Source organism: Emys orbicularis, chromosome 24 (assembly GCF_028017835.1).
Source record: "Emys orbicularis isolate rEmyOrb1 chromosome 24, rEmyOrb1.hap1, whole genome shotgun sequence".
Classification (NCBI taxonomy): Eukaryota; Metazoa; Chordata; order Testudines; family Emydidae; genus Emys; species Emys orbicularis.
Window position 1 is genome coordinate 12,016,380 of NC_088706.1, and position 18,166 is coordinate 12,034,545.

General features: G+C 46.3%; 1 protein-coding gene across 1 annotated transcript in view; it reads right to left on the reverse strand.

Moving 5' to 3' along the window:
- SBNO2 (strawberry notch homolog 2) overlaps positions 1-17,872 on the reverse strand; it is a 41,257-nt gene extending 23,385 nt beyond the window's left edge. Inside the window, exons 1-7 of the mRNA XM_065421925.1 lie at positions 17,650-17,872; positions 8,275-8,436; positions 2,800-2,883; positions 2,043-2,139; positions 1,289-1,449; positions 656-789; positions 36-126 (exon numbers count right to left, since the gene is read on the reverse strand). Coding sequence (XP_065277997.1) covers positions 36-126; positions 656-789; positions 1,289-1,449; positions 2,043-2,139; positions 2,800-2,883; positions 8,275-8,436; positions 17,650-17,694 — 774 coding nt within the window. The 5' untranslated portion in view covers positions 17,695-17,872. The remainder of the gene's footprint in view (positions 1-35; positions 127-655; positions 790-1,288; positions 1,450-2,042; positions 2,140-2,799; positions 2,884-8,274; positions 8,437-17,649) is intronic.
- Between the last annotated feature and the right edge of the window lie 294 nt (positions 17,873-18,166).

Sequence of the window (18,166 nt, forward strand, 5' to 3'; positions counted from 1 at the left end):
TCACCAAAAAAACGGTCTTGAATTCTCCTCCCTACCTTGTTTAAAGCATGCACAGGAATGTTGGGGGCATCAATGTCCTTCAGGTCTCTTTCAGCATCATACTTGAGATCATTGGAGACGCTGAACCTAAAAGAGAGCAGAGGAGCTGGTTGTCTTGAGGAAGAGACAGCCTATGTAGAGTTTAGTGCACATGCAAGTATGAGATCAATAGTTCTGACTACAGACACTGGAGGTGTAGCAAAACTTCCCATGCACCTCAAAACAAGATACTACAGCAGCCTCAAGTCCTGAACAGGAACTGCCATTTGTGACAAGATGTGCAGGGATTCTGCAGTACAAACCCATCTGTTAGGGGCTTGATTCTGCACCACACATGGCCAGGGATATCTCCCCTCGACTTCAAAGGGAGTAGAAACAGACTCTAGTGTCCTCTCCACTTGGTAGTGATTTGCCTCTCCAAAGTGTTGTACTAACAATGATTAATCCTCACATCTCCCCTGCAGAGTAAATCTTTTCGGCAGACAGGCACAGAGAGGTGGAAATGACTTGCCCAAGGCCACAGAGTGAGTCAGCTACAAAGCTGGCACTCAGGAATTCCTGGCGCCTGGCCTTAAGTTAACTCTCCAAGCTCTTACAGTAAAGAAGGGAAACTTACCACAGAGATTTCTTCCTGCCCTTCAGATAATTTTCAAAGATGATCCCGGCAACTGTCCTGCCCTTTCCAACCCCAGCACCATCCCCAATGAGGAACCCAGCTCGCTGCCCGTTGGGTAGTAAAACTTCATGTTGCTGCAAATTCAAAACCAGAATTAGGAATTAACCCTGATTCGCCCTTTGCTAGCGCCTTTCATCTGAGGGGCTCAGAGCACCTCACCAATTAACCCTCACAGCTCCCACGGAGGCAGGGCTTGCACACGTCTCAAAGTCAACTGAAGCCTGGAGAGTTAAGTGACAACACAGTGGCAGAGCAGGGAATAGGTCCCCAGGGCCTGATCATCAGAAATGCTGAGCACCCGCAATTCCAGCTGAAGTCAATGGGAGCAGAGGGCACTTGGCACCTTTGAAAATCAGGTCCCATGAGTCTTCACTCCCAGTCCCCTTGCTTTAGACAACACGCCCTTATACAAGGCATTTAAAATCGGTGTCCAAATCCAATGCTTCCAAGTTCTATTTTCTATGCAAGGGGCTATTTGGAAACTCAGCTGAACAAGTTATTTAAGAATGGCACAGTGTATTTTTATTACTATCTGCCCATGGAAGAGAGCTGAGCAAGGTGGATCTGGCGTACCTGGCAGGCATACACAATGGCCTCCAGCTGTAGTGCAGAGAGTAACCCGTTGTCAGCAATTGAGCTCGGAAGGGACAGGGTATAGGTAATGTCAGGCGGGGGAACGCTGGAGAGAGTGCTTGTTTCAACCACGCGGTCCGGGTGCTGCTTCCCAATCTTAGCTGGAAGGGAGACACAGGAAACAGTCAAATAATTGATGTTTGCACTTCTATGGAGCATTTCATCCAAGGACCTCAAAGCACTTCACAAACTTCCCAACACCCGAGTGCTAAGCGTTATCCCCATCTTCCAGACGGGGAACTGAGGCAAAGAGGTTAAGTGACTTCCCCCAGGCCAGTCAGCCAGCAGCAGAGTTGGGAATAGAACAAAGAGGTCCTGACTATATGTTTCTTCTAAACACTGCACTTTGCTCCCTTTGGCAAAAGGATTCCTGGGAATCCCCAATATCACCAGCCCTTTTTTTCAGGGGAAAATGGAGATGGCTGAAAATCTGCTCAGCCCCACCCTCAATAAAAAGCAACGGCCAGGTCTGCTGTTAAACCAGGGAGACCACAGAGAGTGGAACAGCATACGGGCTCAGGTAAGCCGGCCTGCAAAGCTTAGCTACAAAAATGTGCATGCAGGGGGCTGCAATGCAACGCCACTGTCCTCCGCTGCAGAAAACAGGGAATATTAGGCCGAGCAGCAAGGGCTTCAAAATCAGCTTCCCAGGTCGGACAGCGAGGCAAAATGAAAAAGCTGCCACGCAACTCACATTTTGACGGTACATAATCTGCATAGGTCTCCGTGTGCCCCAACTCCTCCGTTTCTTCCTCATCACCTTCGTCATCCTCCTCCACCGGAGTCTGCGACTGAAATTACACAGGATGTTGATTGAATATTAATATCCCACAGAGCTTTGGACATGTGGTATTAGGTACATGCCAAGTACCGTCATTTAAACCCTCCCATCCCAAGCACACAAACTTGCCCCTCAACTTCAACTCGTCTCATTGATACAACACAGCAGCACAGGGCAAACTGACTAAGGGGGCCTCTCCCATGTGGTCCAGTAACTGTATTGCAAGCCACCTTTAGAGCCCAGTCCATACTGTACTAGGGAGCAGTGATAAGAGCAGTTTCTAAGACGGTTTGGCTGGCCAGTGTGAGCAGGACCCAACTGTGCTCTAACTTGAGCTACACAAGGGATCGAAACCAGTTTAGAACACAGCCTGATCCCACCTACCGTGGGTGCCAAACCACATCATTTTAAACTAGAACAGCCTTTAAATACTGTTAGCTAATGTGGTTTAGAGCTCAGTTGTAGAGGAAGCAGATATCACTCCCTCAAATCAGTGAAGCTCCAATGAGGGAAATGTAAGACACTGTGGGGGAAGGGCGGTGGCTAGAGAAACATCTGACTGATTCTTAAATCATGGCTTTTCCAGGGGAGACCTTTAGCCAGATCTTTTTTTTCATATCTGGGTAAGTGCCTCGTGCCTGTTCCCGCAGAGTCAGATGCTCTTCCTCACCTGATAGCTTATGAGGAGTGGGGTGTTTGGGGGATGGTCTTCCAAACTTTCTAAGCCTGTGAACGGTCTGCTGGGAGAGAACAGCTGGAATAGAAAACACACATCTGAGAAAGCAGCTTTAATACCCATCCATCCAAACCAACAGTGACAGCTCATGAAAGGAAAGCACAAAAACAATCCACTTTTGTCCTGTGCCCAGGACTGAGGTACTTATGTATTACAGTGGCTTGATTTGTTCTGCATGCCTCTTCCAAGTTGTGTGTCACATGCACGCTGGAGAACTAGCCAAGATGGATATTTTCCCATGAAGAGTGAGAATGTTGTGTGTGTGCAGGCAGACATGGCGAGACGTGTGCTTCCTTCCATGATGCGAATGTGCCTGCAAGATGGCAGTCTTTCCTACAATGTCGTAACAGCACCATGTGTGTTAAAACGGGTCATCTTGAAACGCCACGTTTGCCCTCAAACACTGAACTCCTGAGGGCATAGCCTTGTCTTTGACATGCTGTATTTATTCACCCGCCTTCCAGTCGTTAATGAATTACATGTACAAATCCTGCCACTTTCAGAGGATTTATAAGGCAAGTATCCCTTTCAGCATCTGACAGGTGTTCTCAAGGGCACCATGAGTTCTCTCTGCAGTGGGAATGATTAAGATTGATCTGCATGCATGAACAGAAGGCTGTTTTCCTATCTGTCTTGGAAGCAGTTCTGTAGAAACCTGCTGCACCATTCCCGAAACATTGTGGTTTAAGACTCTAAAGTGGTGCTGCAGGTTTTCTCAGCGCTTCCTGCTCATTGGCATCAGTGGCTTCATTCTGCACTGGGGAACTCAACCAGGAACCCTGGGAGTCATCAACCAATGGGATCATACTGCAGTATGGGATAGCTGGAGATCTCTGGATGAAAAGTGCTACGTCAGAGCTCATTATTGTCATAACATCTGCAGGCACCAGACCACAACTAGTAAAGAGGGCTCCCAAGACACTTCCAGCTGGGAAGACACAATTGATGAGAACCTTTTTCTGGCTCTACACTACCAAAATCCTACTGGAATTTCCTGAAAGGAAGAACAAAGTCAGGCCAGCAAATCATGGAGTCTAAAAGTAATCAACTGCTCCATAAGCAACATTGCTTCCAATTTACAGTCAGAGATGGGTGCCAAGCCTACACAGACAGACACCCTCCAAAGGCAGAAGTGAGCCATTGGAAGGCCATAAGCAAACACTCTGTAATTGTTTACTAAGAAAGAAAGAAAGCAAGCAAGAAATTGTCCTTCATTACTGGAAGCCTGAGTCAGATTTACCAGAAAGAAGCTGGCAGAGATGTTTCCAGTGCCAAGAAAGCTGGAGAGCAGGTACAAAAGTTTCTACTCGGGCGCTAGAAAAGACTCAGATCTCCTCATCCCATTGGAATGGAAGGGCAGAGCTCTGACAAGGAAAGATGATTCTTTATTGCAAAGATAACCCAGATCTTTCCTTGACTCATGGCATCTTCAACGTATAAACCGTATAAGCTCAGATATACCAATATGGCTGTTGCGCACAGCTCTCACTGGTGCCCCTAGATCTTCATGATCTGGATGATCTAATAGGCCAGTCCCAACTCTAATTTCTACAATTCCTCCCCTTCTCTCTTCCGATCCACCCACTAGTTTACTCCTCTCTGTAACATATGTTCCATGTAGGAGAACACTGTGTAAAAGATGTACACTCCACATATAAGAACAGAGGGAAGAATGCAGGAGAGACGCTCACTTAATAAAGCAACTGACAATTGCATACCTGAATCTTCATTTTATTCAATTTTTTCCCTCCTTACCTTATTTTATTTCCCTTTTGTGCCTGTCTCACTAACACTACAATAGAAAATGAAATTGTCAGTTGACTCCTCTTTGTATAAATATTACTCCTCTGGATCTGGCTGGGAGAAAGGTTCTCAGTTTTTAAAAAGTGCCTTGAATGATCAACATTACTAAAATGCATTGACTGGTCAAGAAAACTCCAGCTGCAGGCTTCAAAGGGTTAATCTTTGCTTTACTGATTTGAAGAACTCAAGGGGTTCTTTTGAAATGTTTGTGAGAAATCATATTAGATTGCAATGAGTATTTTAAAATGACATTTCACAATCCCCGTACAAATTATGCAAGTTTGTTTTGTCTGCTGAATGCCTAAGATATTTTGCAGGGTGGTTTTCCTTCCCACTGTCCCTCTTCCTGAAATGATAAAACAGAACTAACGTGTCGTTATAAACGCCTCTTCCCCCTGTTAGTTGTAACATCTCATCCGGGATGGGCAAATAAGGCCTGTCATGGAGTCCATCTATTCCCCCTTCTCAGGGGTGTAGTCAACCACATTCTGAATGGAGGCTGTATATACAGCATATGGGATCAGAGTTTATCAGTGAAGCTTAGAAATGCAGAGTCTAATTGTGAAGTGTTTCCCAAATGTTCTTCCTCTCACACTGAGTAGGCACCCTCCCCCACTAAAAGGCAACAGATGTAAAATTGAAAAAAGGAAATGCTCTTTACGTAACCTATCATTCGCTTGTGGAACTCACTGCCACATGACATCATTGACGCAGAGAGCTTAGTAAGATTTTAAAGAGGATTAAATACAATGAGAGATTCTATTGCTATGTCAATATGGAAAAAAAAAAAAAAGGTCAAACCCTCATGTTTCAGGGCATAAACTAACTACTAACTGATAGGGGTTAGGAAGAAGGTTACCCTATAGGGAGCTTATTCCAGAACTGTCTACCAGGCATCTTCTTGCACCTTTTCTGAAGCATCTGGTCCTAGTCACCGTCAGACATAGGACCCTGGACTAGCAGGACCAGCAATGCAATTCCCATAAGCAGAGTGCATGCAGGAGCCTGGGATGTGTCAAAGGAGGATGCTGGCTGGTACTGCCTCACTAGCCTTCACTTGTAAAAACTTCCAAAGTTAACACATCAGACATTACGAGCTTTGAATTTAGACAATGAAATTTACAAGTGTCCTAACAATGTTTCATGGCTTTATCTTGTTTCTACGGAAACAGATATTTGATCAACCAAAATGGAATAAAATCACCATATCAGAACTGATTAGGATCATGTCAGGCTGAGTTATTCCTGACATCGCACAACTGATAGCTCATTGTTATACTGCAGCTCTGTTAAAGCAGTATATGGCTATGCAAAAGCAAAAACATTTGCAATCTTATGGAATATTAATATTATTGTGGTTTGAATAAATACACAGAGGGAGATTATTCACATGACGCTTATCTTGCAACAATCATACAAGCAGTGTAATAAACTCACATTATCATGTGCTGAATGTTAAAATTAAATCTTTCGCCTCATGCTCTTGCAATACATCGCTCGCTTGTCTTCTTTAATATAATGAAAATTTTGTACTGAAAATTCAGATAAAAAAAACTCTACCACTCAGTGCTCTCTATCAAGTAATCTATTTTGCCAGTATACTGCGAATTATAGCCACCTATGCAAAAATGAAACTGAAATCCTGGTGCAGCATGTACTAAATTAACTCATTCCGTGAGGAAATGCTGGGAACAGTCGATAAAAAAAATGCCTCAGAATACATAGAGCAAAGTTAAAACAATGTTCAAAACAACCAGTTATTTTTTCCACAAGGAAGTCACTGACAAATGGAACTCCACTGAGCTAATTGTCCTGTTATGAACCCAATCAGTGTGAAGGAAGGTGATGGCTCAGGATGGTAATTTTAATTGGCAGACAGGAAGATATAAATGGCAGCATCCAACAGTAACAGTGGCTATTGTTCTGACAAAGTGTTAGTTTCACACACCCACAAAACATTACCCATTTCTCTTGCTTTCTTTGTGCTGCTCAGCAGATTATTATTGTATATCTTGTACATGAAGACTTTTCACATGTCAAATCCTGAACTCAGTTTATGTGTTTAGAAAACACACACTCGAAGGAGCTACATTCTTAACAATGTTTTAAGCTTCCAAGTTAAAAAAATAAATGAAAGAATGGGCACAATAAGACATCAACAACTTCAATGCATCCAAGTGTGGCCCCTTCAGACATTTCTTTGATTAAAATGATTCAGCTCTTCCTTTCCCCTCAAACTTCTTGTGCTCTAGGTTCAAACTTGTCTAGTTACCGACCTATCTATCTTCAGCTATGTCTACACTACAAGCTAGGGCTATGAGTCTCCTGCTCACGTTTGCACACTTGAGCTAGCGTAAGTACAAATAGCAGCGTGAACGTGGTAGCAGTGAGTACAAACTCACCTGAAACCGGTGGGTATGCTCAAAGAGAGCATGTCAGAGTTACAGTTTAAGGCCAGAAGAGACCACCAGATAATCTAGTCTGAACTCCTGTATATCACAGGCCACCAACATCATCCATCACCTACACACTAAACTCAAGACGGAGCATGGGAATCACACCCCTAGCTTGTATTGCAGACATAGCCTTAGATCAGCGGTTCTCAAATTGTGGATTGGGACCCCAAAGTGTGTTGCGACCCAGTTTTAATGGGGTCGCCGAGGCTGGCATCAGACTTGCTTTCCACAGGGATCTGTATGACAGCAAACAAAGGACAGTGGTGTACCGGGAAACCGAAAGTGCATGGTAGTGAGCACTCACTACAAAATCAAAACTAGAGATTTCTCACATTTCTATGCTACCAGTTCATCTAACTGTCCAACCTCCTCCCCAATACCAGTGGCTGATACCAGGTTGTACAATAATAAATGAGCAGTACTAATTAACTGGATGGAAAGGAGGGAGTGGGATGTTGTTTAATGGGCAGCCACACTAAAAACTAGAGTGTTTTGGGGCTATTCTCAAACCAATCAATATAAGGTTTGAATTTTACTGCTGTCACAAAAGAAGAAATATTTGCCATAGAAAAGGAATGTATGATAGACATAGGTACTGGGACAGCTCACTGTAGCATAACGATCTAGCCGAAAATATTTCTAATGGACCCAACACAACAATACACTGTAGCTACCCTTCATACGGGCAGCTTGGTGGCTGAATGTTCTAAGTACACACTTTCACTGGGATGCTGAACATACCTACCTGACCAGGCTGTGGGGAGGCTAAGCTAATGTTTGTACAGTGCTTTGAAAGAGTGCAAAGTATTATTTACAGGTGTGTCCTAACATTCCACTGATTTCAATGGACTACGCCAGTGCAACAAGTGCAATGGAGGACCCACAATGAAGAGGTTCAAAATCAGGGACTGAACCTATTTTAAGCTGGAGCCCTTTGAAATGTCATTAGAATGGGGTGTCCAGAGCCCTCCCTGAGACACTGAATCAGCTTCACTGGCAGCAGTACTTCATCTGGGTCTGAAGGGAGGGTTGCTTCACCCCTAATGGATTTCCTAAGTCCTGGGGCAGCTGTTTGGTAGGAGAACTGCAAGATCAGGCCTCGAGGTTTGAATTTCTGAGTGGGGAGGAAAGGAGAGGGACTTTCACTGACCTCTATTTGGTTTGGTTGCGACGTGTTTATATCCCATATTGTTGGCACATGGTTCAGGCTGTCGGCGGGCAGGAAGTCCTGAGCATCAGCAATGTCGGAGAGGGAGTCCGCGGGGGATGAGAAGAGGGAGTTGTTGGAGAGCTCATCGAGGTATGAAGAATCCTGAAATGGAAAGAAAAGCCCTTGGTTACAGGAGACGGTAAGAAGGTGCCTCCAAGGTTCTGTCTTGCACTCATGTTTAATTTCAGAATATTAAATGGATAGTGTTGTTACATCCATGCTCCATGGTGCTTCGAAACGAACTGGTAAACCAAGACAGCTATTCAGAGAAGCGGGGTTTAAATCTATAATCCCAGTTTCTTGACACAGCAGGAAAAACTGCTGGTGCAATGTGCAGGAACCCCAGTTAGACTCTTTGGAAACACTTTTAGATTGTGACTCTCCAAGTGCAGATCAGCATGAGAGAGGATCAAAGGACAGGACAGCACCAGTCACTCTGATCTTCATATTTAATAAAAAACAACTGAGCACTAGTGAAAGGTGCCAAATCTAAAGTCCTCTATGTATCCACAAAACAGGTACAGCATACACAGCAACAGCACTAACTATTCTCCCATCCCAACATGACACCACCTATCAATTATCATTATTTGTATTACAATAGCACCTAGAGGCCCCAGCCAAGATCAGAACCCCCATCGTACCACGTGCTGCACCAAAATTTAGCAAGAGACTGTCCTGCCACAAAAAGCTTACAGTCTAAGCAGACAAATCAGTAAAAGGGAGGATTATCATCCCCATTTTACAGCTGGGGAACAGAGGCCCAGAATGATGAAGTGACTTGCCCAAGGTCACGCAGGGAGTCTGTGGCAGAACTGAGAATAGAACTCAGGTCTCCTAAGTCCCAGTCCAGGGCCTTGCCCCCAAGGCCTCCCCTTCCTCAAGCTGGACAAGAAGGGAGCACCTTTCAGTTAAGGTGTCACTCTCCATCCTTAATCATTCTTTGGTGTGTCTGCTGAGACTGCCCATGATAGCTCTACCAAGAACTGGAATGAGCCCCACCACGTGCCATTTACAATCCTCTCCACTTCTCCATCCAGCTCCTTATTTGGCTGTCTGATCTCCAAATAGGCATGAGAACCAAAAGCCAAGAATGCAGGTCTAAACAGAGAGCCTACTGGAAAACTTGCACAGAACTCTACCCCCCTACACAATGCCTGACTCTCGCCATTGACTTCACTCACTCACTCTCGCCATTAAATCTCTCTGTAAAACATGGAGGCAAAGGTCAGCCTTCTGTTCACCTTACCGCAATTTCTCTTAAAGTGACGGGCTATGCTGTCCAGTTCTCAGGTGGAGAAGTGTCAGTGTTCTGCAGGGACTGCGGGATGGACCAAGAGGCCCTTCCGCCTCTACCATGAGGAGTCTGCCAATATAAACAGCTTGCTATTTCTTGTGAGAGGAGTGACATTTGTAGACATGATGACAATTTAGGCCCTTTGCTGCTGCTAGGACAGATAACCAAATGTTTGTGGTGGCACCCCAGTATGGCTGCCAACGGGTCTCTGATATGAGGAGTCATTGCACTCCATTTCCAGTTAAAGGCCTGTTTTCTACTGATCTAGCTGCAGAATAGGAAGGCAGCCAAAGGGTTTTAAAGTCCTAGCCCTGATGCAGAATCATGAACAGCTGAATTCCCTTGGGTTATTCCTGAGGGTTTCTGGCCAAGAGCTAGGGAAAACTCTCTCCTGATTGCTATTTTGCAGTATTTCAAACCAGCAGGACTTTTCCTTTCATTCCCTTCCCAGCTGATGTCTGATTTGGCTCCCTGTAGCAACACTGGAGCTGTAGGTGCGGTAGCCAGCAGCTGACATGTTGATCCCAGTACACAAAGTAAGAGAGGCTGTGGGAACGGTGAGTAAACTGCGGATTACTGAAGCATTGATGGGGCGCAGGCATGGGAGTAGCAATTACACTCCACTTTTAGACGGGTACTCCCAGTCTGACTAACCTCCTTCCCGTTAGGGGTCCATTCTTGTTAATGCACAGCTCTTACCAGTCTTCCTCCCCAACGAGGGACGCTCAGGCGCCCGTTTAGGGTTCTAGCTCTTAACAGTCCCGTGGCTGCGTTTTGGGTCACCCAGCACCAGGCGTTTTCAAAAACTGAATTCAACATTTGGGTTTGTCACGTTGGAAATAAACAGTCTCCAGAAACAAGAGTCACACTCCGGGGTAACAACAAGGAAAGTATCTGGGTAAGTACCACCGTTGATATCCTCCTCCTAGACCAGACGCAGGGTCACCTTGTCCCTTCAGAGAGACTCCATACCACAGGAATTTTGGCCTCCAGCTGTGCCCTGACATACAGAAGTGTTCTGGGCCCGCCAGCTCTGCTCCTAACAGAATGGGAGCTAGCTGAACAATACAAGGTGCTGACACCCTGGTCCAACCACACAAAGCTAAAGGAGCATGAGGCCAGGTTCAAGGACTACTCCCAGTCTCTCCCACAACAGCAAAAAGCCCTTCCTGTAATATAGTATGGGGCTTAACTAAAGAATTGCAGGACAGTCGATGCTGTATTGAAGCTAGAGTTATTCATACAATTAAGTATCAGAGGGGTAGCCGTGTTAGTCTGAATCTGTAAAAAGCAACAGAGGGTCCTGTGGCACCTTTAAGACTAACAGAAGTATTGGGAGCATAAGCTTTCGTGGGTAAGAACCTCACTTCTTGCATCTGAAGAAGTGAGGTTCTTACCCACGAAAGCTTATGCTCCCAATACTTCTGTTAGTCTTAAAGGTGCCACAGGACCCTCTGTTGCTTCATACAATTAAGGTATTTTTAAGTTAACCTCCCGTCTCTCAAGATCTGTGTCACCTTCAAATATCCCACCTAATTCCAATCCCCCGCAATGACACCTGCTGAGCACCTCAACCTTCCATGCTGCCGAAATGTGTCAAGTCACCTCACTGCTTTTCCTCTTTCCTAACTCTCACTTCCAAGAACAAATCCCACTGGAGTGTAATGGTCCCTGCTGCTTGGGACCACCATCAAAATCTAGCCTCCTGTACTAGATCTGCAACCCTGGAAAAAGCAAAGATATGGGCCATGTAGAATTTAATTTATGGAAGTGAAACCCCCCAGTGCACCAATTGTTCTGTCCATTCAGAGGCACAAAAACAAGTGTGTGAGAATTCTTCTCTATATAATCAGTTCCAGCAGTTCCAAGTATTTAACACATCAGGGCCTATACAATGAATGAAGAAGTGAGGGTTGGATAGAACCTCTAAGAAGTAGCTCTCAGTGCCATGAGTGCACATGATGCTGCCCAAAAAGGAAACCAGCACCAATTTCAGGTGGCTCAATGATTTTGCAGAAGTTACTCTCAGAACACCAGCTAAATGGGCAGCAGTTGTGCTTCCCTATATGCCTACACAGCACTTAGCACATACAAGTAAGTGAGGGGAGAGATTTTTCTCCTAGAACTTCCCAGTCCAGAAATCCATAGCTATAGCGGTGGGGGTCTGCCTTTGTTCTGTCCACGTGGAGTAGGATAGCCATGGCTAAAATGGCCAGTCCTGAGACACGGCAGTGCTATTTTCAGTAATTCTTTAAAAGATCCTGAATGCAAACACAGAAGAACCCAACCCAGGACTGGTCATTTCAGGTGAATCACTTGGTATTTCTCTGTAAGGGAGAAAAGCAGACACCTGCTCCTGGTAATCTTTTATAGCGCAGGGGCTGTTTGCAAGTTACTGAGCCACACAGCATGGTGTGAATTTGTAGCACAGCAGTTTGCCTCGCAGTAACATCCTGCGTGGACACTACTCTAGCGCAGTGAAAGTCCCAGAGTGCAGCTTAGCATATTGCTTCAAAGTGCAGTTTGCTAAGCTGCGTGCCGGGATTTTCACTGAAGTGTTCACACATATTCATACCCTGGCTTGCCTCGCATTAATTTGTTGTGTAGATGAGCCCTCAGCTAAGGCAAGGAGGTGCAACAAAGTTCATGTTCACATTACACAATGTGAGAACAAGATCAACATTGCAACCCTGGTTTGGAATCTGGGAGATGGACAGGGATTTGCTGAAAGCCGCAGAGCTAAATGATAAGCATCTGTGTTTGTGTTCTCAGAAGGAGAGCTGGCATGGGGCTGACCTCACCTCAGACGAGAAAGGGCAAAAAGGACAGGAGCTGTGGGGCACTGGATGTAAGAACTATTTTGTTTACACAGTGGTTCTCCAATATTTTTACATTGCCCCTCTCACAGATGGATCCACCTCAGTGCTTAATTCAACACTTTTCAATCCGAGGACCACGCTCGGTTCCCAACCTACAGCGTGGGAACAACTGCAGCGTGGTCTCAAGGCATGAGCACGGGGCTAGAAGTCCATAGGTCTTGGCTGTGCCGCTTACTCATTGTTTAGGCTTGGACAAGTCACTTCAACTTTGTCTCCACTTCCTCATCTGTAAAATATGGATCCTGCTCCGTATCTCCCACCTCCCATAGGTGGTGTGAGAATTAGTTAATATCCATGCAGTGCTTTGAGCACAGGGGCGGCTCTATGTTTTTTGCCGCCCCAAGCATGGCAGGCAGGCGGCTTTCGGCGGTGTGCCGTCACGCGGATTCGGTGGCATGCCTGTGGGAGGTCTGCCAGTGCCGCGCCATTGGCGCCTCTACCACCGAATTGCCACCGAAGCCACAGGACCGGCGGACCTCCCGCAGGCATGCCGCTGAAAGCCGCCTGCCTGCCACCCTCACAGCGACCGGCAGGCCGCCCCCCGTGGCTTGCCGCCCCAGGCACGCGCTTGCTGCGCTGGTGCCTGGAGCCGCCCCTGTTTGAGCATAAATATTAGGTTAACATAGGTAACAAAAACATCAGTGTAATTTACAGGTCTCGTGCAGCACCCCGCACGCTGCATCAACCCCCTTGTGCCAGCTCCCAAGCCACTACTGCCTGCATTCCAGGGCCCCAGGAAAACTCACTTCTTCCACAACACCCCCAAGAGCCAAGCTAAACAATAATAAAACTCCTCTTCTTCTAGGCTTCCCAGCACTGTCCCTCTTCCCTGATCCTCTCACACTGCAGCTCTGGGGGCAGGGAGTATTTTTATTTTTGTCTGAGATAGTGCTGAGCACAGGGTAAACATTTCAGAGGTGCACTCATTCCCTTTGGATCAGGCCCATCCTGAACAGGAACACAGCACTTCTTGTTTCTTGCTCAGACTCTGAAGTGTGGCTCCTGCCCCGTAGCAACCTACTGACCAAGAATAACTTAGCAGAGAAGTTAGCAATGGAGACAGAGTCTGCTCCCTTCCCTTGTTCCAGCCAGTGCAGGACTCATAGTAATCACACCGGGAACTCGCCTGAGCAAGCAGGACACGACAGCAAACGCCACGGTCACATGCCAGCGACAGCCAGGGCCAAGGAGACATCCCAGCTAAGTGAGTTTTATTAATTTGTTTTCCCTCCGGAAGGGGATCAGCTCAGGAGCAAACGTTCGCAAACACATGTGGCAGAAGTGGAGCAGAAAACAAAGAGAGAAGGAAGGGACAGCAAGGGCACAGGAGAGCGGCAGCTATGAAGGCAGATAGAGCAGCCATTGCTCATGAGCCCTGAGGGAGCAGAGTGACAGGTGGGCACTCACCATGCGATCTGCTGAACGCTTACCCTGCAGCAGGACCAACACCCAGACACGAGTGAGCTCATTGGGTCTTCCTGACGCGAACCCCCTTTGCCCAGCCTCTGGTGACTAACCTATCCGACTCTTTGCTTGTCACTTTGGGCTGAGATGGGGAATAGGAAATTAACTCCAATGTCAGAAATATTAGTGTTGAAAATGACCTCTTGGCTCATGCTAGATTTCTGCCCCCTGGGGCTCACAATGTAATTCAGGCAGATGGAATACGCCAGTTTGTTTAAATGAAAAATAGACCCACACACTTGCTTTGTGCACCTTCAGTATCAGCGATTCCACAGCCTGCCTTGGCAGGTTATTCCATTGTCTCACGCGGAGCTCGGGGAACTATTTTAGTTTCCAGGGACAGAAAGGAAAGGAAAGGACTCTAGTTAATTAAACGCACCTTACAACGGCACGACTGTGCTGCTGCAGCCGCACCATTGTAAGGTGCACTCTAGAGCTCTCTCCCGGTGACAAAATAAAACCACCTCCAACGAGGAGCGGTAGTTTCATCCCCGGGAGCGCGGCTCCCGCCGATGAAGCACTGTCCACCAGTGCTTTTCGTCGTTTTTTTCACACCCCTGAGCTTTACAAATTTTAACGATGGAAGTGCCAGTGTAGACTTGCCCACAGCCAACAGCTTGTGAAAAGCAGAGAAGGAGGGTCAGAGTTTAAATCCCGTGAAGTGTCCCCTTCTGCTATGTGACTGTTCTAACTGGGATACATCTAGCACCCCCCATAAAAGGGCGTTATCACCTGGTAATGAGAGGGAGTTTCATCTATGCTGGCTCCAGGGAGAGCTTTAGTAGAAAGGTGTCAAATCCTGGATAAGCAGCTGGGAAAAGCTGGAAACAAGACTGGGCGGTGGGGTGGGAGGGGACCAGGACACAGATGGTTAAGTTAACAGTGGAGGGTAGGGAAGTCAGAGCAACTGAGGTGCAGCAAGGACTGAAAAGAGGAGTAGGTTCCAAGCTTCTGACACACAAGATCCCTGATTTGGAAAGAGTGTTGTGTGCTGTGCTACCTTTTGCCCCTCTGGACATGGGTAGTGGCTGAGCACTGTAAGTCCTTTTGTTGGTGAAATGGCCTAACACCCTACAGTGGCCTGGACAAGGTATTCTGGAGAGATCAACCCACTTAATCCTTCAGGACTTGAAAGGGTGCTTATTTTGTTCTGCTCCAGGCTGACTAGTAGTAGTTAGCACAGAGGTGGGCCAACTACGGCCCATGGGCCACGTCCGGCCCGCGGGACCGTCCTGCCTGGCCCCTGAGCTCCCGGCCAGGGAGGCTAGCCCCTGGCCCCTCCCCTGCTCTCTCTCCTCCGTCACAGAGCCATGCGGGCAGCACTCTGGGCGGAAGAGCTGCGCGCTCCTGCCAAGCAGAGCGGCAGCGTGTCTGGCTCCGGCCGGCGCAGCAGCCAGACATGCTGCTCGGCATGGTAAGTGGGCTGGGGGGTTGTATAAGGGGTGGGGGGTCCCGGGGGGCAGTCAGGGGACAGGGAGCGGTTGAATGGGGCAGAGGTTCTGGGGGGGTGGTCAGGGGACGGGGGGGTTGGATAGGTGTGGAGTCCCAGGGGGCCTGTCAGGGGGCGGGGGTGTGGATGGGGTCAGGGCAGCCAGGCGACTGGGAGCAGGGGGGTTGGATAGGGGGTGGGATCCCAGGAGGCAGTTAGAGGTGGGGGGTCCCGGGAGGGGGCAGTTAGGGGACAAGGAGCAGGGGGTGGGAAGTGGGAGGGGGCGGATAGGGGGCGGGGGCCAGGCTGTTTGGAGAGGCACAACCTTCCCTACTCGACCCTCCATCCAGTTTTGCAACCCCAATGTGGCCCTCGGGCGAAAAAGTTTGCCCATCCGAGGTAGCACCTCTCATCAGAGTAGATGGACACTTTTTAGAGAGAGTTTTTTCCATTTTACAGAAAGAGAAACTGAAGCAGATGGAATTCTTAGGATTTATCTAATGCAGGCAAATTGTGCTGGAATAAGATAGGCTGTGAATTTAAAAGCACCACAGCTATTCCAGAATAACTCCCCGTGTGGACAGTTTTATTCTGGAATAAGAGTGTCCTTTTCTGGATTAGTTTAATCCACTTCCAGAGTCTGGACTGCAAATTCTGGATGAGCCAGTTACGAGTGGGCCTTTCGGCAGGACGTTATAAGGGAGATAGGCAGGACTGCGTGTCCCTGATCTTTACATTGTGGCATTACAAGCTCATCAGCTCATTCTGGGCAAGCGCAGAAAATGTCTGTTTCAGAATTTAATTTCTGAATCCACTGCCTCCTGGCACAGATTTTCCCCAGTTTTTCCTATAGCAATGATAGGACAACGGACACGGAAACAAAAGCTTTTCTGGTGAAAATAAAGTTCAGAACTAACAGTTCTGCAAGTTACATAAGAAGTGGGAGTTTATAGGAGTGCATTATAAAATGGCCAGACAAAGGGCAACCCCTTTATAGCAGGTTAACCATTTAATAGAGTTTTACAAGGGGTGAACAGTAAGTCAATGGGGAAATATAGCTAGGCAGATGCTGGCCATATAAACTCTCCAACATGTTCTATATTTACAACAAAGCTCAAATAGGTACAATTCACTGTTTTATTAATGTTCACAAAGTGCTTTGAGCACCTCAGTTCAAAAGGAGCTGTAAAAGGATGATTTAGCAACAGGCTAGTTACCTGACTGCCTTCTGATTATTTCAGATTCCCAGTTCGGCTGTGGAAGGTATTAATGATGTACCGCATTCTGGCTAGTTTCTGACACTTTCCCAAAATGGATAAGTTATCGAAAGCAAGAACGGATTCACTCTTGAGAAAGTGATCAGAGGGAACAAGTGTAAAAGAAATGTAGTTACACCTCTTTCTCCTCGCCACTAGAGCTCCGGTTTCTACTTCGGTCAAAGCAAATGTTTATTAAAATAAATGAAAGAACAGGTGAAATCTAACTATAGAAAGTGTGTGCACCTAAAAATATTTTATGACCACAAACCCATTGGTATGAAAGGTTTATTTATTGGCAATCCCTCCCCATAAACAGAGGAAACATACTTCTTTTGCACAGCAGTAGTCAGTTCCTCTATACTAAGACAGCACAACACCTGTTCCATTTGGTCTTTTAAAATAATAATAATAAAAAAACCAGCACAACACAAAAGCTAAAAAGCCAGTCAGCTAGAATTCTGTTTCTAAAGAACAAAGTACGCACACTGGATTTCAGATTACTTTTTAATTTCTCCTTCTAACTTACTGAGCTGCAACTTGCCTGTGCAGTTAAGAGGAAGTTTTCTAGCCATGAAAATCAAAGTCCTTCCAACCATAATGCTATAAACTCGCAGTCCTGGTTTGATTGGCAAGTGCTTCTCTGCCCTTCTGTATAAATGTTCTGAATTCGGAATAAAACTCTTGAAAGCCTTTAGGGTTAAAAAAAAATAGATTAATCTTCCACACTGCTTCCCTTCCTCAAAGTTTCTCAGTTAGTTCCAGAATTCTGACCGGTTAGGAGTGATCCGTGTGTTTTGAATATTTTAGCATAATACAGAGTGCAGCTTAAAAATAAATAGTAATCCTTTTCTTATCCCCTTACATCAAGAATTGTGGCTCTGAAATTCTACTATGTATAAACAGGCACACACATCCACAATAGCAGCTAAAAGATGCCTATCCTGCAAACACAATACAAACTATCAAGTGAAAAGAGGTAAATGTTACCTTGTAGAGAGATGAGAACTTTAGCCAAAATTGCATTTGGGACATTTTAAAACTGCATTCAACTCGTTGCCAGAAGAGAACTCGGGCAAAGCAATGAGCCGTGCTTTTTCAGTACATAACGGAGAAAGATCCTCATTCATGACAGCAGCAGCGGCAGCAGCCAGAGAAAGATCTCATGAAGGTTTAAAGAAATGTTACACGCCAAAGTAAGGAGTGAAAATGGTGGAAAAAAAGCCAGTCCATACAGTGCGGCTGTCCTAAGCCTGTAGAAATTTGCATACAGTGTTTAGTCATGAAGCAGAGTGCTCTTACTTCCTCTAAGTATGGGAGCTGACTTTCAGGAAATGATGCCTGCTTGGTAAGTCAGTGAAATTACTGGCAGTGCGATGAGAATTACTGTATGTGGTGTAATTCAACCACAGATACACTGTAAACAAAGCTGAGCTCCTCGATGGGCTCAGTTTGACTTGGGACAGAAGCAAAGTCTATGTCAAGTACTTATCTGTTCAATAAGCCA